This window comes from Rosa rugosa, chromosome 4, assembly GCF_958449725.1.
Source record: "Rosa rugosa chromosome 4, drRosRugo1.1, whole genome shotgun sequence".
In the NCBI taxonomy this organism is placed as follows: Eukaryota; Viridiplantae; Streptophyta; class Magnoliopsida; order Rosales; family Rosaceae; genus Rosa; species Rosa rugosa.
The window spans coordinates 34,427,448-34,455,158 of NC_084823.1; the positions used below are offsets into that span (position 1 = coordinate 34,427,448).

Genomic DNA, 27,711 nt, shown 5'->3' on the forward strand with positions numbered 1-27,711 from the left:
ACACATATACGGAAATCCAACGGTCGGATTCTAATTTAATGATGATCCAACGGTCAGATCGAATTTATATGATGATCCAACGGTCGGATCCTCACGGATCGCCCTTAGGATCATCCTCCAAAATTATCACGAAGATCCAATGGTCAGATCTTCTTGAATCACTCTAACAAACATCTCCTCAAAATTATACGAAAATCCGACGGTCAGATTCTCACGAATCGCCTTCCGAATCACTATTTCACAATTATACGAAGATCCAACGGTCGGATCTTCGCCCGTGACCACACAAAGTCATCGGGACAGTCATACGATCAACATATTCAAATTTGAAGTAAATCTGACGGTCGGATCTTAGCGGATCGTAAACCGAAGATAAAACGTAAAAACGTTAAATAGTAACGTCAAAACGTAAATCCACTATTTATCAACGTTTTCTAAAATGACCTTGTAATATATCAAAACGCTTGTAAGGATGCGTAGATCAACACCTAGATAATAAAAACTCGAAATATGGTCGAATACGCCGCCACAAGCGGCGGTCAGTGGGCGGTCAACGCGGCGGTCAACGAAGGTCAACCACCTCCGATGCAAAAGTTGTCAACTACAAACTTGTTCAAAATGACGAGTTGATCCACTTTCATAACTAGCATGAAGTCTGAAAACGAAATGAAGTGGTCGGAAATTACCTAGAAAAGTCGAGGTGGCCGGAAAATTTCCAGAATCCGGCGAAAATTTGCAGAATCCGGCGAGGTTCGATTTCGACGTCAAAAATTCAATTTCAGGCTTCGATCCCTTCTGGAGAGTTGTTAATAAACTCAAGTTGAACTCACTGGTTCAAGAATAACAGAAAAATATGGTCTGTAGCTCGAGATATATCGATCGAAAGCTTCGGTGGTCGGAAAAATTCCAGAATCCGGCAGGTGTTCCGATCCACGTAAAAACTTCCACAAATCGCTTCGATTCCTTCTGGAGATTTGTTCAGAAACTCAAGGTGATCTCCCCAGTTCAATAATTACTTGAAACGAAGCTCTACAGCTTGAGATATCCGGATTCGAAAGTTCCGTTCGATCTAGCTCGGGGTTGACTTCAGCCGCTGCTACGAGCCGCGCCGCCGTGCAAGGGTGCTTCTGGGAGTTTCAGAAGGTTGAGGCGAGCTCGAGGATGAAGTTTGGGGGGATTGGTGGCCGGAAACACGAGGAGGATGAGTTGGTTCGGTTTCGGGTGCAACCGGATCGAGCTAGTTTGCCGGACCTTGAGGCTGTGCCGGAGGGAATGACGACGTCCAGCAGGTAAAGCGGCCCGAGGCGAAGCCAAGGGGAGTGGTCCGACGTCTAGAGGTGGTCGATGAAGGGAGAACAAGACTGGAGAAATTTGCTCTGTTTCGGTGGCTTCGGAAGAGAGAGAGAGAGAGAGAGAGAGAGAGAAATGGTTTTTTTTGAGAGAAAATGAAGTGCTTAAGGCTTAAGCACCGGAGCTTGGAGTGTTAAAACTAGCTAAGGACGTGGTCAAAAAGCGGTAACACATCAATTATGCTTAATCATGAAAGTTAAAGCATTGAAATCATGAAAGGTAAAGCGTTGCAATCATGAAAAGTAAAGCACTGCCATCATGTAAAGTAAAGTAATGCCATAATTATGTTTTTGTTTTGATTAAAGAAAACAACCGGGTATTACATTCATGGTATGTAGTCAGTCAACCTTTACGAAAATTTTTTAAAAGACTTTTAGAGAATCGGTATATGCTTGTATGCTAAGCTGTGAATTTACATGATTCTCTTAGAAGCTGAAGGTATTTGAGTCACAATTCCGAATCATGTTCAAATTTGGGCAACAGCATTAGGTCAATGTCTAATGATCTAAAGGTAGACCGATTTCCAAAACAGAGTTTTGACTTGTTGAAATCGATTTTTACATGCTTCCTTGCCTCAATTGATGTTAAAAAGAGTCCTAATTCTGATCTGATTTATCATATTTCCTTCGATCCATCACCCTAAAAAGTGTGGAGGAGTTCATATCTGCTTATGAATTTCTCAAGTGCACATCTCCGATTAGTCCGAGTTATAAGTTGGCTTTATCCACTTTTAAGGCGTTTAGCCCTGTTACTGTGACACTTTGTATTTTGTCTGATATTTTAGTTGGCTTATTTATCCATTGTTAAGGCATATATTAGCCATGTAACTGATGAAGAAATAGTAGTCGAGTCCTTTTCTGAATGTTTTAGTTTATATATTGGTTTATGGTTCTCTTGCTAGGTCCAAAGTTTTTGATTCAGTTTATAAACCCTCTTGTATTGGAACTACAAGACTCAGGTAGGATACTGCTTGCATGATACCCTAGCCAACGTCTTACTACATTTCATTTGGTAGTGTACGTATAACTTACTGAATTTACGTGTCATATGATCATGATAGCCTCAAGCGATAGAGATGATTGGAAAGTTAGAGCTAGTATTTGGTAAGTTGTTGTATGTAGTTTTCAATGAGCTTGTATATTTATAAGTGCTGGAGTGACTAGTATGAGGTATAAGCGACTCTTGGGCTGGATAACATCTAGAGAGAGAATCCCAACAGAGTTTGGAACAGGACTAGGTCACAAACATTTTTAAAATGGTGATTCGAGACTTGGTATCTTGTTTGTGGTTCATGCATGATTGGAATCTCGTTAGTAAGTATTTTAAGTTGGCCATTACTTTAATCTTAGTGCTTGAATAATTTAGTTAAAGTTCGTGGGGTTCAGTATTTAAATATGTGTGGTGAATAAGAAACGGAATCAGATTGATTAGCTTAAATAATTGTTCATATAATCTCATTGTTTAAGCACGCTTGTTGGATGAGAAAGCAAAACAGAAGGAGCGTCACCATTGTTGTCTCCATCTATTTTTCTGGCAATTGCTGAAACCACAACGAAGCATCACCTTGAATCTCCAGAAACGATTCCGTATTAGCTAGTTTTATAATGCACCAACCGATGTTATCTTAAACGCAGAATCGTATTCAAATAGGGTTCTGTTCAGTTCTAGGACCAGGGGCGGTGCGTGCAGAGTCCTACACTCTCGGATTCTGTTCAGTTCTGTTGTAATGTTTGAGACTTGGGGTAATTTGGAGTTTTCACTTACAATGCTGTAAATAAGTGAAGTAGAGGTCTTTGATTGCCATGATCAAGTTAGGTTTCAAGTATCGAGTTGGGGTCTTTGTTTGCCATGTCGCAATAATGTGCTAATTTTAGAAAATTTTCATTTATCATTATCAGTCGTGTCATAGGACATGTTCAATTTACTAAACACGGGCAAATAAAGATAAAGAATATGGTGTAATTGAATTTTTGCACGATAATGAGAGATGGTTTTAAAATTTGAACATTAGTGGATCATATGTGTCACATCCTCGCATGACACAACCGCCGGTCCTATACTTTTCCATCTCTAGCTCAGTTTTCTCATGAACACTCCTCAAATTTGGTTCTACAAATATCCTTTGTGAGACTATTTCGAATGAATTGAACATCCATCATTTGTTTTCAATGCGGTTTCAACTTCATTTATATTGATGCAGTGTTATTTTTCCTACATTGTCTCAATCTCCCAAGTGAGATTGATCCTATGAATCCTACAACACCCTTCTTCTTCTTTTTTTGAATCCTGCAACAGTATGAAGTTATGAACGAATCCGACATCAAGTTTCAGTACTAAATTTACATGGAAGAAAATTAGCAACTTGAGATGAACAACTCTTCACTAATATGGACATGGAATCAGTATACAAGCTTGCTTGTAGTGTAAACCTGGCCCTTGTCACTTCAAATCAGGCGACAGTTTAGAACTTCAAATATGAACAGTAGCACTTGAAATATACATCAAGAATAAGGCAAGCATGTAACAGTTTTGTGCAAAAAAATCAAATATGATCGTCATCCAATCCAGTAGCTTTGCTGCTTCTGGGGTTCTACATCTTGACCAGAATGATAAAAGTGTCCATCAATCTCCAACAAAGACTGAGTCAACAGAAAGAAAACATGCTTAGGGTCAGGTATAAGCAGTCAAAGTTTTATCACCTATGATAGTTGAGTGGAATAATAGGGTGTAACAACTTACTCATCAATATCTACAATCCATCAAAAAAAACTGTACATGCAACCAAAGGTTGTTATGATGAACAGAGATGAGTAGTAGTCAAATTTTCTCTTGCCTTCCTACCTAGTCAACATAACCAATATGAATGCCATTAATTTATCATTTGCATGATCAAAACCAAATGGTGAAAGATTTCAATTCTGTGATTTCTATCACAGCAAAAACCCTTGTTATTGCATTGGCATCACACGTCAGAAGTAGCATATGACGTCAATGCCTTGTTTAGACAACTATTATAATGTGACTAATCTTATTTGGCATACAGCAGACAGCTTTTCAACAAAACACAGCCCCCCACCCCCCCTCCCCCCAAAAAAAAAAAAAAAAACAAAAACAACACACACCTCTCTCCCCCTCCTCTTCCCAGATTTCAAAAGATTATAAGCTTTGCAAACTCTAATATTAAAGTGTGATGTTCTGTTCGAGTGACTTTTTCATTTATTTATTTTATTGCTACAGGGGAACCATCCATCCTTTAATTCCAAACATGGCTTTTGTTGGTTATCTGGAGAGTCTTTCAAATCAACATACGTCTGAGTGACGCAGCATATGGCTGGGGAAATTAATTGACAAAAAATTTAAGCTCGCCAATTTGATACGTCAATTAATCTCGCCAACCATATGCTGCGCAACTCAGACATATGCAGATTCGAAATACTCTCCAGATTGGTTTGGAATTAAAGGATGGATGGTTCCCCTATAGCAATAAAATAAATAATTAAATAAAAAAAGACACTCGAACAGAACATCACACTTTAATATTAGAGTTTGCAAAGCTCATAATCTTTTGAAATCTGGGAAAAAGAGAGTTGGGGGGGGTGTTAACTTTCGTTGAAAAGCTGTCTAGTGTATCTGTGGCAATTCCCCTAAACTCATTTCCACACTTCATTATGTGTCAGGCATCACAAACAAATCTCTGCACACATAAATATAACAGTCACAAAACTCAATTTTCTTCTGCAACTCTTAGACTTTGAAATTCAAAAAGTGGATTCCCTAGACATATAATACGAAACTTCTACTCAAGTTATACTATTTACACAGGCATATGTGTAAAAGAGAAGAGCTAAAAAGGCGCCTCACGCCCTAAAGAAAAAAAGAACGCGCCTCACGCGCGAGAAAGAAGAGGAAAGTGAAGCTCGATCTCTCCCGGCCGAACGCCGGCGGTACTCTTGCCGCTGCGTTCCGGTCCGGGAGAGGATGTTGGTTTGGGAGTTCAGCGGGGCTAAGGAGCTGAAGGGTGGTCCAGGGTGGGAGGAGGCTGTTTCGATCTGGGTTCGGGTGGAGCTGGGTTCGATCTGGGGGTGGGGTTGGACGGGGATCTGCAGGTGTGATTCCGTGTTGTTTCTGGGGCAGTCGGAGTGGCTCTGGGACACGGATGGCCGGCGGCGAATCGTGGAGGCTCTGCGGCAACTGCGGGCTGGGGGACGGTGGCTGAGATCTCGATCTGGTCGGTTCTGGATCGGGTTTCGGGCCCCAATCGGGTTGAAGAAGGGCCTGCGCAGTGTCCTGGTGATGCGGCGGTGCAGGGTTGCTGCGCCTACTTGGGGGCGGTCTGGTGCCAGCGGTTGGAGATCGATGCTTGCTTGGTGGGCTTCTGCTTTGGGCCCATGGGAGAGTTGGTGGATGGGCCGCGCTTCGGCTGTTTGGCTTTGCTACTGTGTTTTATTTTCTGTTTGCTTTATTTCCATTTGCTTTGTTTGTTTTGTTGTTTGCTGTTTGTGGGTTGTGTTGCGCAGTTTGCGAACAATAAGTCCCTGCATTCGTTGTGTAGGGTTAGTCGGGCCTTGTGCCTGTGGGTGCACTCAATGTGCCTTGTCTGCTCTAGGTTGGCGGCGAGTTCCTTACTTTGTCAATTGGTCGCTGCCCCCTAGTGGCAGGTTGAGACTCGGTGCCACTGGCTGTATTTTCCAGTGGCAACATGATAGGAAAGCTGCAAGAATGGTTGTTATGCTTGGCTGTATTAGAGTTGCAGTTCCAGTTAACTTTCCGTTGTGTCACCGCTGTAAAGCAACTAGAACCGTCAGGAGCGTGTTCTTTGCTAATTGGTGCTTTTTTGAATACAAGTGTTTAGTAGAGTCTCTTGATTTTTGTTCGGGATGTACTCTAGGTGTCTATTGTAAACTGGAGTTTAGGCTCATTGTCCCCCCTTGTATTCGACGGTTTCTGTCAGGACCCACCCCGGAATTTCCCTCCTAACTCCGAGATGGACCTGCGGGGCCCACTTTTCGGGAAAATTCGACAGAACCTCCCCTAAAAATGGACAACCCTAAACCTGCTGAAAACACTCCAAGTATAACAATTTCTATGCTTGAAGCCACCCTGCTACCAAGCAACAATCCGCAATTTCCAAGTATAAACATCGAACTACTTATATAGATTACAACCCAGCAAATCAAGTCATTCAACTTCCTCCAATATTATACAACTCTCATACACACATAATTATACAAATGTATAAATCCACCCTTTTAAGTAATCAGAGCAATCTAAAGATCATACTCGAAATATAATACATAAAGTAGGTTAATAAATAACCTACTGAGGATAGATGGCAAAGGTGGTGCTAGCCTCCACTCCTAAGCCGGTCAGCAACGCTGCGATCTGGGCAATTGAAACCAAAGGGCCCAGGGGGAAAGTACATAAAAACGTTAGCGTGAGTGGACAAAATAAATAAGTATAAAGGAAGATAAGTTTATACTTTCCCACAAATTTAAATTATAAAATCTCGATGCATGCAACATTAATAAAACGTATTTCTTTAAATTTAAACTCGTGAAAAACATACCAGCCCCGCTGGTTAAAAGAAATCGGACTAGCCCCGCTAGTCAAGTAATGGTAAAATATGGGGAAGAAATTTCACCATACGAAAGAAGGGAGCCTCCCAGGCTCGGGTCGGAGTGTCCCACACTCTGGAGCATCCCATGCTCTGCTCTTACTCACCCACAAACACATAGTAAGCAGGGAGGAGTACTAATAGGCTAGCTAGCAATAAAATATAACGACCCAGGTATGGCGGGTAAAAACTATTAAAATCCAATAAATCCTTAAGGCTTCCCCATGTCCCACGAATAAAGAAAACACGGGTACGATTCCCAACCGTACCCAGAAATTCTCGTAGAATCGTATAAATTAACAGCGCGTCCCACACGCTAAAGGAATAAGTAGATGGTCAATGAGGCATTCCCAATGCCAAAATCGATAATCAATAAATAAACATGGAGATTTACTCCAACAAAATTCAATTTGCAAATAAAGTCTCGAATCAACGAATATAAATATAATATAAATAATATAAATCCGGAAATCACATCGAAAACAATTCGTCGAAAGTCCACATCAAATATAAATTCGAATCCGAGTATAACAACTTAATAACCGAAACTCACAACCGGTATAAATCATAATACTTCACAAAAATCATCATTGGAAACAAATCCACGAGATAAATCGTAATCAAATTCCAAAAATCAATTCATATGCTCGGAAAATAATAGGTTAATTAAATAGAAAATACTTTAGTAAAATAAATGCATGCATCACTTATTTAAAACAAAAGTCCACTCACAGTGTACAGCTAAGCCTGTCGTCGATCCGAACCCTCCTCGAGGGAATCCTCCTCACGTCCTGTACAATATAACGCTCGTAAATCCATAATTACTGGATGGAAAACTAAATTACGATAAGTAAAACCAAACCCTAACATTAAATATATTTGCCCAAAACCTCCCAATCTTCTTCACTAATGTTATTCCCTTAATGTATGGGCTTTAGGGCCGAATCGAGGAAATCCGATGGATGGATTCCTCGCAATTCAATTAACAATTCCACCATTGAACAACATCAAAATCCATGTTCATTCCATCTCCAATTCTATCCCAAAGCTGCAATTATGAAACTAAATGTATAATTAACTATTTAGCTCAACAACAGAAGTTAAAGACTGGCCAAACACAGTCTCACGTGCCACCAACAGTGGCGGCGCGTGGCACCCACGCGCTGGTACCAACCTCCACCACCGGCTACCAAATTCCATGTATAGCTACAACTCAACCCACTGATTAATTTCTTCAACTACAACACATCCAAATAACAATTAAAAACGGCCGAAATCATTTGATGAACACAAACCCAGAAATTCCTAAGAACCCTAGAATTTCATTTCGTCAATTCGACTCCTACACAATAAATCACGATACAAGGCCATAGGGGAAATGATCAGTGATGAAAACCGAACCTTCGACGCCGGTTTGGTGGCCGGAGATGGCCAGTATCGCCGGAAATCGCCGAAAAACCAAAACTGCTACAGTGATCTTCTTGGTTCAGTTCCGAGCTCCTCCGGTCGAGACACCGTGAAATACCACCATGGGTGTGACCAGAAGGAAGAGGCGAGCCTAGGGTGTCTGGGTTTCGTCGTGGGGTGGCCGGAAACGGAGGAATTCGGAGGAGGAAGGATCGGGCCGAAAGGGGGAGGAAGAATCGGGGGAAGAAGAAGAAAGAGTTACCGGGGCTAGGTAGATTTCCGAAAATGGAAATCTACCAACAGTAACTTCCATTTATATATTAATTACCATGAACAGTAACTCTTACATTTTCGGCCATAACTTTCACATACTAAGTCCAATTTTTACGCACCACATATGCACGCGCTCGGTTTAACGTCCCCTACAACTTTCATGATGAACATTTCTTCAAATTTTGACCCGAACAAAAAGTCAACTTTTAGGGCCACTAAATATCGATAAAAAGAAAAGAAAATTGAAAGTATTCGACAATTACCGTCCAAATAGTGCGTAAACCGTTAATTCTAGGTTCGGGACGTAACAATCTCCCCCCCTTAAGAAAATTTCGACCTCGAAATTAACATACCTGCTAGCAAAAAGGTGTGGATACTGCTGTCTCATTTGCTCTTCCGGCTCCCAAGTAGCTTCTTCTACCATATGATTACTCCAAAGCACCTTGACTAAGGGTATTGTCTTGTTCCTGAGTATCTGCTCTCTCCTATCAAGTATTTGAACCGGTTTTTCTTCATATGTCAAGTCTTCCCTCAATCGGATAGGTTGCTCTTGTAGAACATGAGAGGGATCAGCAACATACTTGCGAAGCATGGAGACATGGAAGACATCATGAACTCTGGATAATCTTGGAGGTAGTGCTAAACGATAAGCAACTGCACCAATCCGCTCCGTGATCTCATACGGTCCGATGTATCTAGGGCTAAGCTTTCCGCGTTTCCCAAATCTTACAATACCCTTCCATGGAGATAGCTTCAAGAATACCCAATCACCTACTTGAAACTCCAAATCTTTCCTTCTGTTATCTGCATAACTCTTTTGTCTACTCTGAGCCGTTTTAAGTTTTTCCTTGATCACTTCAACCTTTTCAGTCGTAATTTGTACCAATTCTGGACCAATAAGTTTCCTTTCCCCTACCTCATTCCAACATAGAGGGGTACGACATTGTTTGCCATAAAGGGCTTCATAAGGAGCCATGCCAATGCTGGAGTGATAACTGTTATTATACGCAAACTCTATCAATGCGACATGATTATCCCAATTCCCCTTGAATTGCAAAACACAAGCTCTCAACATATCTTCCAGTGTTTGAATGGTCCTTTCCGTCTGTCCGTCTGTTTGCGGGTGAAATGCGGTGCTAAACTGAGACTGAGTGCCCAAAGCCTCCATCAGCTCACGCCAAAACTTTGAAGTGAAGCGAGGATCTCGGTCAGAAGTAATAGAGACGGGTGTGCCGTGGAGTTTCACTATCTCATTCATGTATAATTCTGCATATTTATCCATTTTATAAGTCTTGCTGACCGGTAAGAAATGTGCTGATTTAGTAAGCCGGTCCACAATTACCCAAATGCTATCATGACCATTACGACTACGTGGTAACCCTGACACGAAGTCCATAGTAATGTGCTCCCACTTCCATTCTGGTATCGGCAATGGCTGTAATAAACCTGAGGGCTTTTGTCTTTCTGCTTTCACCTGTTGACACACTAGACATCTTCTTACATAAGCTGCAATTTCCCTCTTCATGTTAGGCCACCAATAGTATTCCTTAAGAGTCCGATACATTTTGGTTCCACCAGGATGCATGGCATAAGCAGAACTATGAGCCTCCTCTAGTATTTCCTGTTTAAGATCATCCTGATCGGGTACACAAATTCTATTCCCGAACATCAAAGCTCCATCCCCTCTGACAATGAAGTCTTCTCTAGCTCCATTCTCCACTGCCTCTCTCAATTCTTGTAGAGCTTCATCATGCGGTTGCGCCTCTCGTACTTTGTCAATAAGGGTTGGCCTCACATGGAAACTGGCTATTAAGGCTGCAGATTCGTTAGTCCCTTCCAAATTAACTCCTGTAGTGCGCAATTCATAAAGAAGTGGAACTCGGACTGTTCTCAAATGTGACAAGGAAGGGGAGGGTAACAGGGAAGGATATGATTTCCTACTAAGAGCATCAGCTACCACATTGGCCCTTCCTGGATGATACTCGATCGTACAATCATAATCCTTAATCAACTCCAACCATCTTCTTTGCCTCAGATTTATCTCTTTTTGTGTAAGTAAATATTGAAGACTCTTGTGATCCGTGAAGATTTGACATCGAGCTCCATATAAATAGTGTCTCCAAAGTTTAAGTGCAAGTACTACCGCAGCTAATTCAAGATCATGTGTCGGATAATTTAACTCATGCGGCTTCAATTGTCTAGAAGCATAGGCAATCACTTTTCCATGTTGCATCAGAACACAACCCAAGCCTTGCCTTGAGGCGTCACTGTATACCACATACTCCCCACTATCATCAGGCAAAGCTAGGACCGGAGCACTAGTTAAACGCCTCTTGAGCTCTTGAAAACTTTGCTCACACTCTTCTGACCAAACAAATTTCACACCCTTTCTAGTCAGCCTAGTAAGAGGAGTTGCAATCCTTGAGAAATCTTGTACGAATCGCCGGTAATAACCTGCCAAACCCAAGAAACTGCGAATCTCTGTCACGGTAGTAGGTCTTTCCCAATTTAACACCGCTTCTATCTTCTGAGGGTCCACACTAATACCTTCTGCAGAAACAATATGACCTAAGAACCCTATACTGTTAAGCCAAAATTTCACACTTATTGAACTTCGCATACAGCTGGGCCTCCCTCAAGGTTCGCAATACAATTCTTAGATGTTTGGCATGTTGACTATCGTCCTTAGAGTACACCAAGATATCATCAATGAACACAATCACGAAACGATCAAGGTAAGGACGGAACACTCGATTCATGAGGTCCATAAAAGCTGCAGGAGCATTAGTTAACCCAAACGGCATTACTCTGAATTCATAGTGGCCATAACGTGATCGAAAAGCAGTCTTGGGTATATCAGACTCCCTTATCCGCAACTGATGATAACCCGATCTCAAATCGATTTTAGAAAAGACCTTGGCTCCCCTCAACTGATCAAATAGATCATCAATACAAGGCAAAGGGTATTTATTCTTCACGGTAACCCTATTCAACTTCCGATAATCAATGCACAACCTTAAAGAGCCATCCTTCTTCTTAACAAATAAAACCGGGGCACCCCAAGGAGACACACTAGATTGGATAAATCCTTTATCCACTAGTTCTTGTAACTGAGTCTTCAACTCTTTTAATTCAGCTGGGGCCATCCGGTATGGTGCCAAAGATATGGGTGTGGTGCCAGGGAGCAAATTGATAGTAAAATCTATCTCCCTAACAGGGGGTAAACCAGGTAATTCGTCAGGAAATACATCTGGAAATTTCCTAACCACCGGTATCTCTCTAATACTCAACTCCTCCCTGTTGGTATCCACCACATGTGCCAAATAAGCCTGACTCCCTTTGTTCAAAAGCTTCTCAGCGGTCAAAGTGGAAATCATACAAGAAGCTAGAACATTCCGATCACCCTGAAAGGTAATTATTGGCTTCCCTGGACTTTGAAAGACCACAATCTTACGAAAGCAATCAATATTGGCCCGGTGAGTAGCTAAAAACTCCATCCCCAAGATTACATCAAATTCAACAAGATCTAAAGGAATTAAATCGACTTCCAAATTAACACCCTCAATCAAAACACCACAACCTCTAAAAACCCACTCTATCTTAAGTGACGCTCCCGCAGGCAATAATACATACCACTCACCAATAAGGAGCGATGATGGCACATTCGCAAAGCATGCAAATCTACTCGACATAAAAGAATGTGAAGCACCAGGATCAATTAAAGTATAAGCAGGCTGACCAAAAACAGACAACGTACCAATAATAACATCTGGTGAGTCGCGACCCTCCTGCTGAGTCATGGCATGTAACCTAGCATGAGTGGTGGGACGTCCTCTCTGACCCCTACCCCGCTGCGGGCTGCCACGAGCTGCTGAATTGATACGGGCACCGCTAGTAGAAGCAACGGTACCACCAGTAGATGTACCGGCAAATGACTGACCAGCGGTCTGAAAAGGGGTAGATGCAACTCTCTGGGTCAATAGAGGGCAATCCCTCCTAAAGTGGCCCTGCTGTCCACACTCAAAGCACCCAACTGGCTGGTATTGCCCAAACTGGGCTGGTTGACTAGCTGGAGTCCTGTGCTGACTACTAGAACCAGCCCTGCTCTGCCCAAACTGGCGTCCACCAAACTGTCCCCGAGTGAATCTCCTGATACGCCCCCCGCGTCTAAAACGAGATCCGGCACTAGATCCACTACTCTGTCCACTGCCTACTGAAGATCCGGACCCAGAGGTAGAAGCAGCCTTCTTGGATGGACCCTGACTGGGACCACCCAAATCTCGAGGTCGGACACCAGACAGATACATGGTCTCAAGTCGCAGAGCAGCATTAACTGCATCAGAATAATTATCAAATGGCACTCCTGTCAACTGCTCACGATACTTACCCCCCAATCCATCAACAAACCTATAGATCCGCTCTCTCTCAGTGCCAACTAGATCAGGCACAAACTGGGCTAGCTGGGTGAACCATTGCTCAAACTCCATCACAGTCTTGTCCCCTTTCTCTAGATGTAAGAACTCATACTTCATCCTGTCACGGATAGCTGTACCATAATACCGCTCAGTAAAATGTCCCTTGAACTGTTCCCAAGTGATTGGGCCATCATTCTCTAAATCCCTGCTAATCATATTCCACCAATCAAAAGCCACACCATCAAGAAAATCCACTGCTAAACCCACCTTTCGGTCCTCTGGGCAATGAATCTGAGTAAAGACCCTCTCCATTTTGTTCAACCAATTTTGGGCATCCAAAGCATCAGGAGCATGGGAGAAGCTATAAGCTCCATGCTTCTTCGCTCGCTCCATGGTAAAATCGGTTCTGGAGCCCGGCAGCGCTGCAGTCAACTGTTGAACAATACGACCCAAGGCTTCCGCTATTCCTCCAGGAACATTCTCATCTCCTGGAATGGGAGGGGTCTCCCCGCGATTTCGGCGTCTAAGAGGCATAGCACCTGAGATTGAAAAAGAATTAGATAGCTCACATCAAAGACACTAAGATAACTACCCTATACACTTGAAGAACATACTAGCATCGAAGAGCACATGATGGGGATCCGCCGCGGTCGGGCCATCACTCGGAAGATACTAGACGTCCTCAAATATATAAAGTAGTATAATTGACAGGAAACGGAAAACCTAATGCTCTGATACCAACTGTCAGGACCCACCCCGGAATTTCCCTCCTAACTCCGAGATGGACCTGCGGGGCCCACTTTTCGGGAAAATTCGACAGAACCTCCCCTAAAAATGGACAACCCTAAACCTGCTGAAAACACTCCAAGTATAACAATTTCTATGCTTGAAGCCACCCTGCTACCAAGCAACAATCCGCAATTTCCAAGTATAAACATCGAACTACTTATATAGATTACAACCCAGCAAATCAAGTCATTCAACTTCCTCCAATATTATACAACTCTCATACACACATAATTATACAAATGTATAAATCCACCCTTTTAAGTAATCAGAGCAATCTAAAGATCATACTCGAAATATAATACATAAAGTAGGTTAATAAATAACCTACTGAGGATAGATGGCAAAGGTGGTGCTAGCCTCCACTCCTAAGCCGGTCAGCAACGCTGCGATCTGGGCAATTGAAACCAAAGGGCCCAGGGGGAAAGTACATAAAAACGTTAGCGTGAGTGGACAAAATAAATAAGTATAAAGGAAGATAAGTTTATACTTTCCCACAAATTTAAATTATAAAATCTCGATGCATGCAACATTAATAAAACGTATTTCTTTAAATTTAAACTCGTGAAAAACATACCAGCCCCGCTGGTTAAAAGAAATCGGACTAGCCCCGCTAGTCAAGTAATGGTAAAATATGGGGAAGAAATTTCACCATACGAAAGAAGGGAGCCTCCCAGGCTCGGGTCGGAGTGTCCCACACTCTGGAGCATCCCATGCTCTGCTCTTACTCACCCACAAACACATAGTAAGCAGGGAGGAGTACTAATAGGCTAGCTAGCAATAAAATATAACGACCCAGGTATGGCGGGTAAAAACTATTAAAATCCAATAAATCCTTAAGGCTTCCCCATGTCCCACGAATAAAGAAAACACGGGTACGATTCCCAACCGTACCCAGAAATTCTCGTAGAATCGTATAAATTAACAGCACGTCCCACACGCTAAAGGAATAAGTAGATGGTCAATGAGGCATTCCCAATGCCAAAATCGATAATCAATAAATAAACATGGAGATTTACTCCAACAAAATTCAATTTGCAAATAAAGTCTCGAATCAACGAATATAAATATAATATAAATAATATAAATCCGGAAATCACATCGAAAACAATTCGTCGAAAGTCCACATCAAATATAAATTCGAATCCGAGTATAACAACTTAATAACCGAAACTCACAACCGGTATAAATCATAATACTTCACAAAAATCATCATTGGAAACAAATCCACGAGATAAATCGTAATCAAATTCCAAAAATCAATTCATATGCTCGGAAAATAATAGGTTAATTAAATAGAAAATACTTTAGTAAAATAAATGCATGCATCACTTATTTAAAACAAAAGTCCACTCACAGTGTACAGCTAAGCCTGTCGTCGATCCGAACCCTCCTCGAGGGAATCCTCCTCACGTCCTGTACAATATAACGCTCGTAAATCCATAATTACTGGATGGAAAACTAAATTACGATAAGTAAAACCAAACCCTAACATTAAATATATTTGCCCAAAACCTCCCAATCTTCTTCACTAATGTTATTCCCTTAATGTATGGGCTTTAGGGCCGAATCGAGGAAATCCGATGGATGGATTCCTCGCAATTCAATTAACAATTCCACCATTGAACAACATCAAAATCCATGTTCATTCCATCTCCAATTCTATCCCAAAGCTGCAATTATGAAACTAAATGTATAATTAACTATTTAGCTCAACAACAGAAGTTAAAGACTGGCCAAACACAGTCTCACGTGCCACCAACAGTGGCGGCGCGTGGCACCCACGCGCCGGTACCAACCTCCACCACCGGCTACCAAATTCCATGTATAGCTACAACTCAACCCACTGATTAATTTCTTCAACTACAACACATCCAAATAACAATTAAAAACGGCCGAAATCATTTGATGAACACAAACCCAGAAATTCCTAAGAACCCTAGAATTTCATTTCGTCAATTCGACTCCTACACAATAAATCACGATACAAGGCCATAGGGGAAATGATCAGTGATGAAAACCGAACCTTCGACGCCGGTTTGGTGGCCGGAGATGGCCAGTATCGCCGGAAATCGCCGAAAAACCAAAACTGCTACAGTGATCTTCTTGGTTCAGTTCCGAGCTCCTCCGGTCGAGACACCGTGAAATACCACCATGGGTGTGACCAGAAGGAAGAGGCGAGCCTAGGGTGTCTGGGTTTCGTCGTGGGGTGGCCGGAAACGGAGGAATTCGGAGGAGGAAGGATCGGGCCGAAAGGGGGAGGAAGAATCGGGGGAAGAAGAAGAAAGAGTTACCGGGGCTAGGTAGATTTCCGAAAATGGAAATCTACCAACAGTAACTTCCATTTATATATTAATTCCCATGAACAGTAACTCTTCCATTTTCGGCCATAACTTTCACATACTAAGTCCAATTTTTACGCACCACATATGCACGCGCTCGGTTTAACGTCCCCTACAACTTTCATGATGAACATTTCTTCAAATTTTGACCCGAACAAAAAGTCAACTTTTAGGGCCACTAAATATCGATAAAAAGAAAAGAAAATTGAAAGTATTCGACAATTACCGTCCAAATAGTGCGTAAACCGTTAATTCTAGGTTCGGGACGTAACAGTTTCATTTATAAAGGCTTGAGGGCAGCCGCACCGGCCCTTGTTTCAAAAAAAAAAAAAAAAAATGTGTAAAAGAGAAGTGTTAACAAAAGTTCTGCATAAGTTTAACCTTGCTGTCAATATGTGATTGCTCTACAGCATGCTCAGTGGTCAACACATAAGTGCCTATAAAGATAGGCAGTTAGATATGGATCTGCATGGATTAGAAGCAATCTAAATGCCATTCAGAGTTTCAGCATGTTATAACAAACTGTAATATACCATGTGACTTACTGTGAGTGAAAACCCTCACTTTGAGGTGGACAAGGAATGATCTCCAAGAAATTTCCAACGGGGTTGCATCGCACCAGTCAAAGGTAATCCAATCTCCAAGATACCCTTCATCCATTTAACCCGGTTTACAAGTTCTTCCAAGTCCAAAAGTGCAGCTTCTAATGTATCAGAGTTCGTTGAATTTAACACTATGTCTTCATGAGTTTTCTTCCTCTTTAAGGGCATAGTGTTATCAAGTACGTGTACCCTTGTTGTAGTTGCCTCCATTTCATTTGATGCCTCTTCAACATGCAATTTTGAAACGCTATCTGAGCAACTCATCTTCCCAAACCCACTATCTGCCACATGAGTTCTCTTTCTCTTTAAGGGCTTTTTGTTATCAAGTATGTCTACCCTAGTTGCAGTTGCCTCCATTTCATTTGATGCATGTTTAACATGCAATTTTGAAACAGTATCTGGGCAACTCATCTTCTCAAACCCACTATCTGCCACATCAGACTCCATATTTGTTTCTGCAGCTGTTGTGTCCTTTCCTGTTAAAGGTTGCTTGACACCAGCAATAGCTTGGGCATCCCTTCTTCCATCACCCAAAGATTGGACCATCAAGCTTGCAATGTCCCCTGCAACAACATCCCCCCATCCGAATCAAATCATCCTGCTCTTTATTCTAGTTCTGTATATAAATGAATAAACTTAGGTTGCATCTGAGTCAAAGAAAATAAAATAAAAAATCAAATTATAGGTAAAATGCAAAGGAATATGGAGGGCACAATCCAAGAGCAAGGGGTAGAAGTTAGGGTAACATTTGATTGCAGGCAACCAAACAAAGTAAATCATAAGAAATTTAATACCAAACATCTACAAAATACTAGAGTCATGGAGAGACAACCCACAATTTAGCCCTTGATGTTCTCTCTTTCTTTGTAGTGTATGTTTGTACATCTTGTTCTCTCCATTTGTGAAAGACAAAATAGAAAATTTTGGTTGCTACAAAGGTTACTTGACCAAGAACCAATAAGATATCCCATAACATCAAATCATTCTTTCAACATGATATCCTACTACTCAGGCACACATATGCTTTTGAGCACTGAGAAGTGAAATGTATGTCTTACCTTGACTATCAGGCTTAATTACTCGAGCACAAGGACGCCCATTTTCATTCTCCTGCAACTGCAAAGGCATACAAAACAACTCAGTATAGGCTTTTCTTTTCAAGTTGATTAGAAAGCATCAACACCTACATGGTAGAAGAACCATCTACAGTGACAACAAAATCTAGCTTTAAAACACTGGTACAAACTGAAAATTAAAAGTTCACATGGTCCTGGTTGGCACAGTGGATTCTCTCATTCACTGTTGCACAAGAACCGTTGCAGTTATCATGAATCAGGATTCCCATGATGGCAACAAGAATCAGAACAAAAAAAAACAGAGGAAATAGTAATAAATGAAAATATATAATAATTTCCACAACTTCCAACAGTTAAAGATTTCAAGAAAACTAGATCCAAGTTCAAACTGCAAGAGTGAAGTGACATTTTCCACAGAAAGTGACAAAATTTCTCCAATGATCAAAATACTTAGCTACTACATGAATTAGAAAGATTGAAAGGAAAGAAAGGGAGAAAGATGGAGGGAAAAAAAAGCCATAATGTACAGAAAATTATACTGTAGAAATTGAATTGGAAAGATTGAAAACTGGAAAAATCCTAATTTAAAGGATGAGAAAAGGGCAAACTGGAGGAGGACTAAGAAAATATTCAATAAGCAGAACAGTGAAAATAACTCTGTAACTTCATAATCATGTTAATGAGTGGCACTCATCAAGTATCAATTTCCTGAACTGCCACATCATCATCATGGAGATGTGAACTTGCAAGTTTTTGACAACTCAAAACTGCAGATTATTAAGAAGAAATCAGTTCAAGGATTATTCTCTTTTTAAGTTTAGGTGCAACATTTGATATTTGCCCTTAAAATATAACTTCGCATAGAAGAACATAAAAAGAGAACAGGAGAAATGAGAGCAGGACATAGAGACAGATAGATGACTAATGGACTGTAGGAACCTTGGATGTAGGCACTGTCCAACCGCCTTCTAGAGACCAATTCAGGGATGCACGCAAGTCCTTGCAAGAAGCCTCATAGGTCTCTCCTTCAACTCCTTCACCAGCAGGAGGAAGTGGCAACTCAACCTGGAAAATATAGAGGACACCAGTTACCAAATAAGAACACAGTATCTTGACCATCAAGGTAACTAAATTGAAGCTTTTGTTGACGATGAAATAGGATACAGACAGGATGGTAGAGTGAATGGATGCATGCAATCTTTTTTTCAGAAACGCATAAATTTTCATGTATTAGCAAACCATGCAATAATAGTTATCAAAGACTACCTATTCACTCAGCCTTATGATAGCAAAAGGATAACTTGTAACTTAACCGATAAATCTGCAATTCATTTGATGCAAATGTAATACATCAAAACATTAATTTAAACATGAATAAAATGAACAACTGCAGTAAAATGCCTTTTGGATAGTTCAGACCCTGACACCCTGTGATGAAATATGTGAATTAAGTCTTGAACCAAATCACGCATTTACGACATGTCAGCAAAAGTAACTTTGCAAGTTGTTAAGATAGGGTGTTGATGATATACACCAAAACATTGGGCTGACGATGACTTAATGACTGGAATGGTAAATAGCATAGAACTCAAAGGGGAAGAAAAATGCTGAACACGTACTCCAAACAAACCATGGCATAAAAAGACTACCATGAAAGGTAAAGTTGGTATATGAGAGTAATATATCAACTACCTTAACTTTTTCATCCCCTAATACTTCTGCTACTTTTCCAGACCAATAACAATCATCCTTCCACCAATCAACTAAATCTCCCACCTTCCAGACATCACTGACAATAACTACCACTTCCGATATAGTACTGACATCAGGCCTTTTACTTTCATTATACATAGGAGGAAAGGGAGGACGCATCATCAATATCTTTTCTTTTCTTGTCCTTTTACTATCAGCAGGGTTGCTTTGATATATTTTTTCCCATTTTGATTCTGTAGATGTGAACATCATAGAAATCAGAAAACTATGGAAACATATAAAAGAAAACAAAGTAACCTACTATTTCACCCAAAATATTTATTACACAACTCAATGAAAAAGAAAATAAACCATATTCAAAAAAGAATTAAGATTTTATAGATTCAAACATGTAAACAAAATTAAGCAACTATCACTGTGGCCAATAATCATAACATTCTTTCACTACTAGAGACCGTTATTCGTTTCCCAGACCATGCATTACTACATGATGATTACTATATGATCAGCAGTTCAAACCAAGATAGTTATCTACCCCTATCTTTGTCTTTCTAGGTAAACACAGAACTTTCTAGCGGTTCAAAAGACAAGATAGAACCATAGCCCACATAAGCTAGTGAATAAAAAGAGAAAAATTACCAAAAGACATTACTTACTTTCATCTGGAAAGTCATAATATTCCAAGGCACATGACAGTTGACCATTTCTCCGGCCAATATCTTTTATCTGGATGACAAAACTAACATTATTAGATGAAAGAAAATTTTGTTTGGACAGCTTTTTAGCTAATACTCAACAAAAGATAAAAGAGCTAAGAGCTTCAATCATATAAAAGAAACAATCTTACGGTAAAAAGGTCATATCACACAGAACAGGGAATCGTAGTGATGTTATGCACAAGTAGACGCGAATGTTACGATTCTTTTTTCTTTTTTTTTTGAGAAACAAGTTCCATTGATCACAAAGAATGATCAAATAAAAGTGGACATGCGGCCCACAAAAAAAAAAGATAAAAAAACAGTAGAAACCAGAGATCTACACCAGAAACACTTGGATAATGCAGACACGAAAACTATCCTTAGATTACAGTTGTCCTCTAGTGAAGCAAAATAAGAGAAAATGCTATAGTCTCTAAATTCCGCCAAACAGAAGCCCATAAAACTGCCAAAAACTTATTTCTAGTCAAAAGCTCCTCTAACCCAGCACCACCTTTATAATTTTCAAAATTCTTTTAATCCAACCGTCCAAAGCACCCATGTGAAAGCTGCAGCCCCAGAGAATTTTACCTTCATCCTTTGCCAAAGCCTAGACTCCAACCACTTACTAGAGCAAGACTCTTTGCTGGGATCTCCCAACTCGAACTATAGACAACCTCTCCCGTAAACAAGAAGCAGCTTCACACTGCACAAAAACATGATATACATTCTCTCCCCCCTGCAATTTACATGACACCAATGCAGAGACAAGTAGGAATTTGGCCTTCTACGTTCGGATATCGCAGGTATTAACCCTCCAATGCTCCACTAACCAGCCTAAGATCTTGGTCTTGGCACCATCAATGGAAGTTACATTGCATATCCTTTTTTTTTTTTTCAGCAAAATGTCTAATGTTACAGCACTGTATGAGACATCCTGGAAGACTGATGGTGGTATTTCTAAAGCGTCAAGCATGGCATACAACAGTTCAGCTTGGAAAAGTACATCATGCATATAAGCTCAAAAGGCTTACTTGTAATTGCACCGTACCTTATATTCTTTAGAGAGAGAGAGAGAGAGAGCCAAAAGAGCAGTCAAAGATCATAATTAGCTTCCAAAACAGTATTACAGCCCCTTGGATAGCCCAATATTCTTCTCCAATCATAAATATCCAAGTCCAGAGAATAAACAAGTACTCCCCAAGGTGCTTACTTGCCTTCTTAAAAAAATACATTAAAGAAACTAAAACAAATATGACACCATGCCACCAACAGCTCATCCACAGTAAGTATCCAAGGCTCAAGAAATTAGAGTGAGTGAGAGAGAGAGAGCAGCCTTCAACTGTGTCGAACCTCCAAATCTTACAATTAAATGTACAATGAGAAATGGAGTGCAAAGCAAAAGAATTTTCATTACCTAAATGGTAAGTAACTCCTTGATGTATGAATTAAATAGAATACAGGTGCTCTTAAACAGTATGTAGACGATTACTCATACCTCAAACATCATGGGTGCCTACATTTCAAACACATATCCAGAAAAGGGCGGTATACTAATAGCAAACAATACTTATGATAAAACACTAATTTCCATCAAAGCCTGATCTTCAAGGTTACTCCTGTAATTTGCAACCAACAACCCTCCTTCTCTAATTAGACTTGTAATGCTCCCGCTCCCGCTCCCACAAAACATTAATGACTAGTTTCACATGTCTATGTAGTTAATTAGTGATGCAGGGCAGACCCTAGTTATATTAGTAATTATAACACTCTTTGAACTTTCATTAAATCTCATATGTTTACATCAATGACTAGTTTCACATGTCTATGTAGTTAATTAGTCCCAAGTTGTATTAGTATTTATAACACTCTTTGAACTTTCATTAAATCTCTTATGTTTACATCAAACACTCTCCTTCAATAAAACTCGTCCTCCTTGATAAATCATTCCACTCCAACAATTTTAACCCACCAAATAATGTCTGAAACCTCATAAAAAATTCATCTTTGATTCGTCAGTTTCAGTTTCAGAATCTGCATCTTAAAGAGACACTCCCTTCAGTTTATCAATTGTCTTCATAGCCAAACTTCTATATTTGAAGCTTCAATCTTAATATAAACAACCTGTTAACGAGAACTCTGGAAAATCCTAAATTGAAATAGACCAACCCAATACTTTTATGAAAAAGAATACTGTCAAAACTTGCTTTTCAAATACTATACTTGTTAACTCTTACTACCGGCTCTGCCTGTTCCCTACACACTTAGATAATTCGAGAAAAATTGATGACTTCTTAGTTTATAACTTCTAAGCACTCCAACAGCCTACCATTAATTTTCATGAAATAAAGCCAACTCTAACTTCTGATTATATAATACAAATATTTTACAATGGCATGAAGAAGTGAAAACCCTATTTACAAGAAGTTGGAAACTATTCAGTAAAGTAAAATGCTCAACATTAAATGCACATAGATTGAAACAAAATATTTATCATCAATATTTTTTAGAATTATTACAGTGATAGATACCTTACATCGGAACCACGCACCACGATAACCTTTCATAAATGAACTCCATTCTATGTCTTCCCCAACTTTGAATGGTAGGTTATGCGAGCCCATCATAATCTGTCAAAAACAACACTTAGCTGTGACATGAGCACTTCTAAGTTGCATGCAAATTTTTGGCGAAACAACAGAAATAATAAGTAAGCAAACAATATGGGGAAGTAGTGATAAAAGTAGTGCTCAGTAACTCCTTTTCTAGTAGGCACTTGATTTGGTAGTGCTTTCTCAGTAGGACTATATAATTAAATACAAGTGGTTCACGAACATGCACTACAGCACTTTCTTGGAAAATATGCTTCTCCAAGAAGCAGTCTTTAAAACCATGAAAACACATATTTCCCATAGTTGACAAACACTAAAAAAAGAGCTTACGAAGATCTACAAGACGATTATTATTATTAGCACTTCTAAAGCGCTGAAAAACCGCCCTTAAGTGCTTAAGTTGTTTTCTACATCAATTCTTATGCACAAAAGCAAAGCAATCGAGAGTCAAACAACAAGGAAAGACTGCACAAGGCTTCTCAGATTGAAAGCTATCTAATCTGAAACTCCTTTCTCACCTCTCAATCCTTATGATTCCTTTTAACAATAGGCTTTGCGTTTTTTTTTTTTTTTTTTAAAAGGACTTTCTAAGAAATGTTTTCTCTTTTAGAAACTTAGTTATTAGGGAGTAAGATGGGATCTTAAATCCGATCTTGCTATGACACATTTGCGGGATGGGACACAAAACCACCAAGGTCATCTTTGCAACCGACATGAATGTAACCATTGGCACCTACACTTGGTCCAGCACCACCCTCTACGCCACCTCCCCTTACCACTCCACTGTCACCTCAACCATCATGTCACGCCCTGAACCCGGGTCAATTTTTTTTAATATTTTCCCGAAATCCGAGGTGTGAGTAAAAATAAAAATAAACGAATAGAAAATAAAATCGAATCTTTGTTAATGGAATTGACTTCTCATTTCGATATAAGGATAAATCCAACTCAAGATCACTAAGAGTACTCACTTCCGGAATAATGATCTTATTAATTGCTTTCTATCACTAATCTTCATAGTTCTTGTGTTTAATAACCTGCAAGACTGTTAAGGGGTGAGCTCAACCTGCGGCTCAGTAGGAAGCTATTTCTCTTCACACAAAAGATAACCAAACAATTATCATATGGTATGCATGAATGCATGTTCTATTCCCGATATTTCACACAGCAGAATAAACTGAGCCTACATGTCCCATACCATGTATTTTACCACGAAGGTGACTCAGAGTACCCAACTGTATGAACTAACCCCCACCCAAAATCAATCCCCCTAGCCCTCTTTTGCTAGTCATCTTGTCCATGCCCCTTTCGCCAGTCCCGAATTACCCTTTCAATCTTATACTAATTGCGCATTAACAATGGGCATACCTGGGATATGGTACCTGCTGAGGTTATGGACTCAACTACGCAAAAGATAAATTTCAAACTTTCTTATATCAATAGCATTACACATATCACCATCGCCACCCTTATACTTCATATGTACTCACTGGATGATGCATCAATTGATAATATATACTTCGCAATGTAATTGCATCAAATATTCATTCATTCCATAACAAACATGTCAGGCAACATATATGCATACAATACAGTTGAGTAGAGGTTCCCCAGATCTCCCTACCTGGATTTCAAGCTATTGGGTAGATACATGTTCCTGGATAAAAAGTAAATATCCAAGTACAATTCACATTTCCTATGCATAAGCACATAATTTATTTTAAACACAAAGCTATGATTCTGGCTTAAGAACATACTTCAATATCGAGCTTATGTCTTATAAAATGGTACCTAAAATCTCAAGCCATTTAGATTTCATTTGAAGTGCTAACTAACCAACCAAAATGTCTTGCAGATTTCTTATGACAAAAAACAGATATGGCTAGCCAATTTCACAATGACATAACTATCTGAAATAAAGTCTGAAAGTGGTGTCATAAGTTTTGTTGGAAAGTTAAGAACGCCTATGTTCAGTTTGTGAACAAGTTTGAATAAAGGAAACTATTGAAATCAAATAAAACAAACAGAAACATAGTGACAATTGAAGAATTTCCTGATGCAGACCCTCAACTTCGAAAAATCATAACTTACTCTAGAAAAGTCCTTTTCATGAGATTTCAATTCTGCAATGATCTTTGAGATGTCTACTGAAACTTTTATGAAGACATCAACTTCAAATACCCAGCCGAAATGTACAGTTTTTAGTAAAAAGAAAACTGGGTCAAAAACAACAGATTGCAGACCTCTGTTTTCAGCCTCAAAATTAACCACTGAATCTTACATGAAATTGTACGAAACTGTACAGATATCAAGCTTACATTATAAGCTTTCAACGCATGCAAATGGTTTCTAAAATGAAGGTCTAGATCAAAGGATATGGTTGCTCAAATTTAACTAAATGATTATAATGCAGAAACTTGTTCTAGCTTTCTCCAATGCCTACAAACTAATATTTGAGGTTACTGGTCAGTCTAAGGTTGTTAAACTGATGCATATAGGTTCTTTGATCACTGTAATCTCTTGTTGTTAAGTCAAAATAAGAATTCCAACACCCACCTTAAGAAAGCCAAGTTTCTTATCATCTCAATCTGTTTCTATGCTTGCATTCTGTTTGAAAATCATTTAGGTTACTAACTGTGCAGGAGCTTAAACCAATTTAGACAAGAACTAAGCTAAACATAAGAACAAGAATAACAATTTATATAGCTTATAGGATTGAATTCACCTTTGAATCCCATCAGAATATCGATTGAACTAATCCTGCTAATTCCTCCTTCCTTCTTCACTTCAGATATCTCTCTCATGTCTCACATCTCATGTTTCTCCTTTCTCTTTTCTTTTTGATCCTAATTCTGTTTCTTCTTTCTTTCCCTCTTCTCTTCTCTCTTAGTCTCTCTTTTGTTTTCTTCTTTCCTTTCATGCTCCTAATCTCCTATTCCTTACGTCCTTTTCTTTCTTTCTTTAGTTTCCTTTCTTTCTATTCTACTCCAGCCCTTCTCTCTATCTCCCTCACTCATGTTCGGTCGTTCTATTGCTGTCATTGTAGTGTGGATATGAATCAAGTAGATAGCTGCTATTTATACTAGTCAGGTTCTTGGCCATCAAGCAAAAACAATTATAATAAAATCTGCATATAGATGTGTGTGCATGTCCATACCTATCACTTAATGATGACTTGATCACCAAGCACTATAAAGTGATTGACATGAATAATCTTTTCTAGATATAACTTGATCATGAAGATTACTTATTTACAATATACTAACATATAATAAAGATATATATTCCATGAGTAGGAGGTGTCAAAAGACTAATCACAGTCTAAGACCTTGAGCTTTTACCTTCACCACCTCATGCTACAAGGAAACCTTCTTGCTAAACAAGAGCCAATGTGATTATAAGAATAGACTTTGTACAACCTTCTCAGTTCAAACCTTAGTTAACATTTTTGATAGTAGGAGCTATTAAGGCATTGTCCTTAACTATTCTCACCTTAAGCTCAATATGCTCGATTATTAAAGCTACTCCATCTTGTTTATAAATATTGGATTTGCTTCGGCTACACTTATCTCTAACAAGAAATGTCTGCATACTTGAGCAGAATGATACATGAGCTTATTGACCAAGGCATATAAATATCAATTTGCAGCTGCTACATTAGAACTGTTGACATTGTCGAAGATATCTCATTTCCACTGCATACTAAAATATGATAACTTACATTTTGATTAACTAATCTATTTTAAGCTATGAATCCTATGATTAGCACTCAAACATAAAAAGAGATTCATTGATTGGGTTTATAAGGTCTCATCCGAAAATGTTTAAACCAATAAAGTAAAACTAGCTTCCTCACAAGTCTATATGTAATAGGTGATAGATTTCTCGAACACACACACAAGCTAGTAAAGAAAATATTATCACATGATCTAATATGCAATTAAAATTCCGGGTTGTTACACATCACTATCACATCTCAGATCCAAACCGGAATTCTAAAACCAAACAAAAGCCTACCTCTTTGAACAATCAAAGCAGGATACAAGTTGGGCCCATATCAATTTGCACACCATTTTAGAATAATATCAAAACAGTAAAGTAATCGAAATTGCATGGATCATTCAAACAAGAACGGGCTCCATAAGAGTAAATATGAAATGCTATGAAGATAGAAGAGAGAAATACCTGGAATTCGTTGACCTAACACGGCAATTTATCTGCGAAGAAAACCCTAAAACCCAAACAAAATCAGTAATTTTCTTGATTATATGATGCAATCAAAACAAGAAAGGAATGAAATGCCTGAAGAAGAAGAAGAGGAGGAAATGCCTGAAGAAGAAGAAGTATGAGAGAAAGTGGTACCTGAAGAAAATGAGAATTGAGAAGAGTGGAAGAAGGGGAGAGAAGAAGAGCGATAGAGAATTTGGGATCGATTGGATAGGCGCCAAATATAGTCTCTCGGTAAACCAACTTTTATTTTCAAAGTGGATAATTTTTCTTTTTTTTTAATTATTAAATAGAAGCATTTCATTAAAAGGCCACAAGCCCATAAAGGACATGCCCTAAATGGAGTTACAAAAGCAAACCTAAAACTAGGAAACATATAGAGTAACAAACAGAGGCCCAACACATAGACCTAAAACCGAGCCCAGACCATGACCACCAATCTGACGCTAGAACCAACTGCCGCCCAACCTTGTCGAAAACAACAGTGAGAGGCAATAGCCAACATCAACATGAATGATTCCGATGTCGAAATCGAAACTACAAAGATCTCTGGCAAGCAGATCTAGATCTCCATCTCAGTACCTGCACCAACGTAAATC

The 27,711-nt window shown here is 39.5% G+C and overlaps 1 protein-coding gene across 9 annotated transcripts; it reads right to left on the bottom strand.

The window, feature by feature from the left end:
- Positions 1-3,690: 3,690 nt before the first annotated feature.
- Positions 3,691-27,360, bottom strand: LOC133746507 (uncharacterized). Of its 9 annotated transcripts, none has more exons than XR_009864205.1 (11): positions 27,248-27,360; positions 27,071-27,116; positions 22,805-22,903; positions 20,235-20,304; positions 19,558-19,811; positions 18,805-18,930; positions 17,848-17,905; positions 16,733-17,352; positions 16,569-16,624; positions 4,090-4,191; positions 3,691-3,989 (listed from the first exon to the last, which is right to left on the bottom strand). XR_009864205.1 is itself a non-coding variant. In XM_062174678.1 (9 exons), exons 3-8 carry the CDS (start codon positions 22,898-22,900, stop codon positions 16,748-16,750), a joined length of 1,209 nt encoding a protein of 402 aa, XP_062030662.1. In that variant the 5' UTR covers positions 22,901-22,903; positions 27,071-27,116; positions 27,248-27,360; the 3' UTR covers positions 3,691-3,989; positions 16,733-16,747. The 9 variants fall into 9 exon arrangements, 2 of the variants coding, with proteins under 2 accessions (XP_062030662.1, XP_062030663.1); XR_009864206.1 differs by having other exon boundaries at positions 16,569-16,652; XR_009864203.1 differs by lacking the exon at positions 16,569-16,624.
- Positions 27,361-27,711: the final 351 nt, after the last annotated feature.

Bases quoted from the DNA above. Each gene is read 5' to 3' on its own strand.
- LOC133746507 (XM_062174678.1), bottom strand. From the start codon at position 22,900: ATGATGGGCTCGCATAACCTACCATTCAAAGTTGGGGAAGACATAGAA. The intron at 20,305-22,804 runs GTATCTATCACT...TTTGTCATCCAG, and splicing joins GTGCGTGGTTCCGATGTAAG to ATAAAAGATATTGGCCGGAG. The intron at 17,906-18,804 runs GTTCCTACAGTC...ATGCCTTTGCAG, and splicing joins GGACAGTGCCTACATCCAAG to TTGCAGGAGAATGAAAATGG.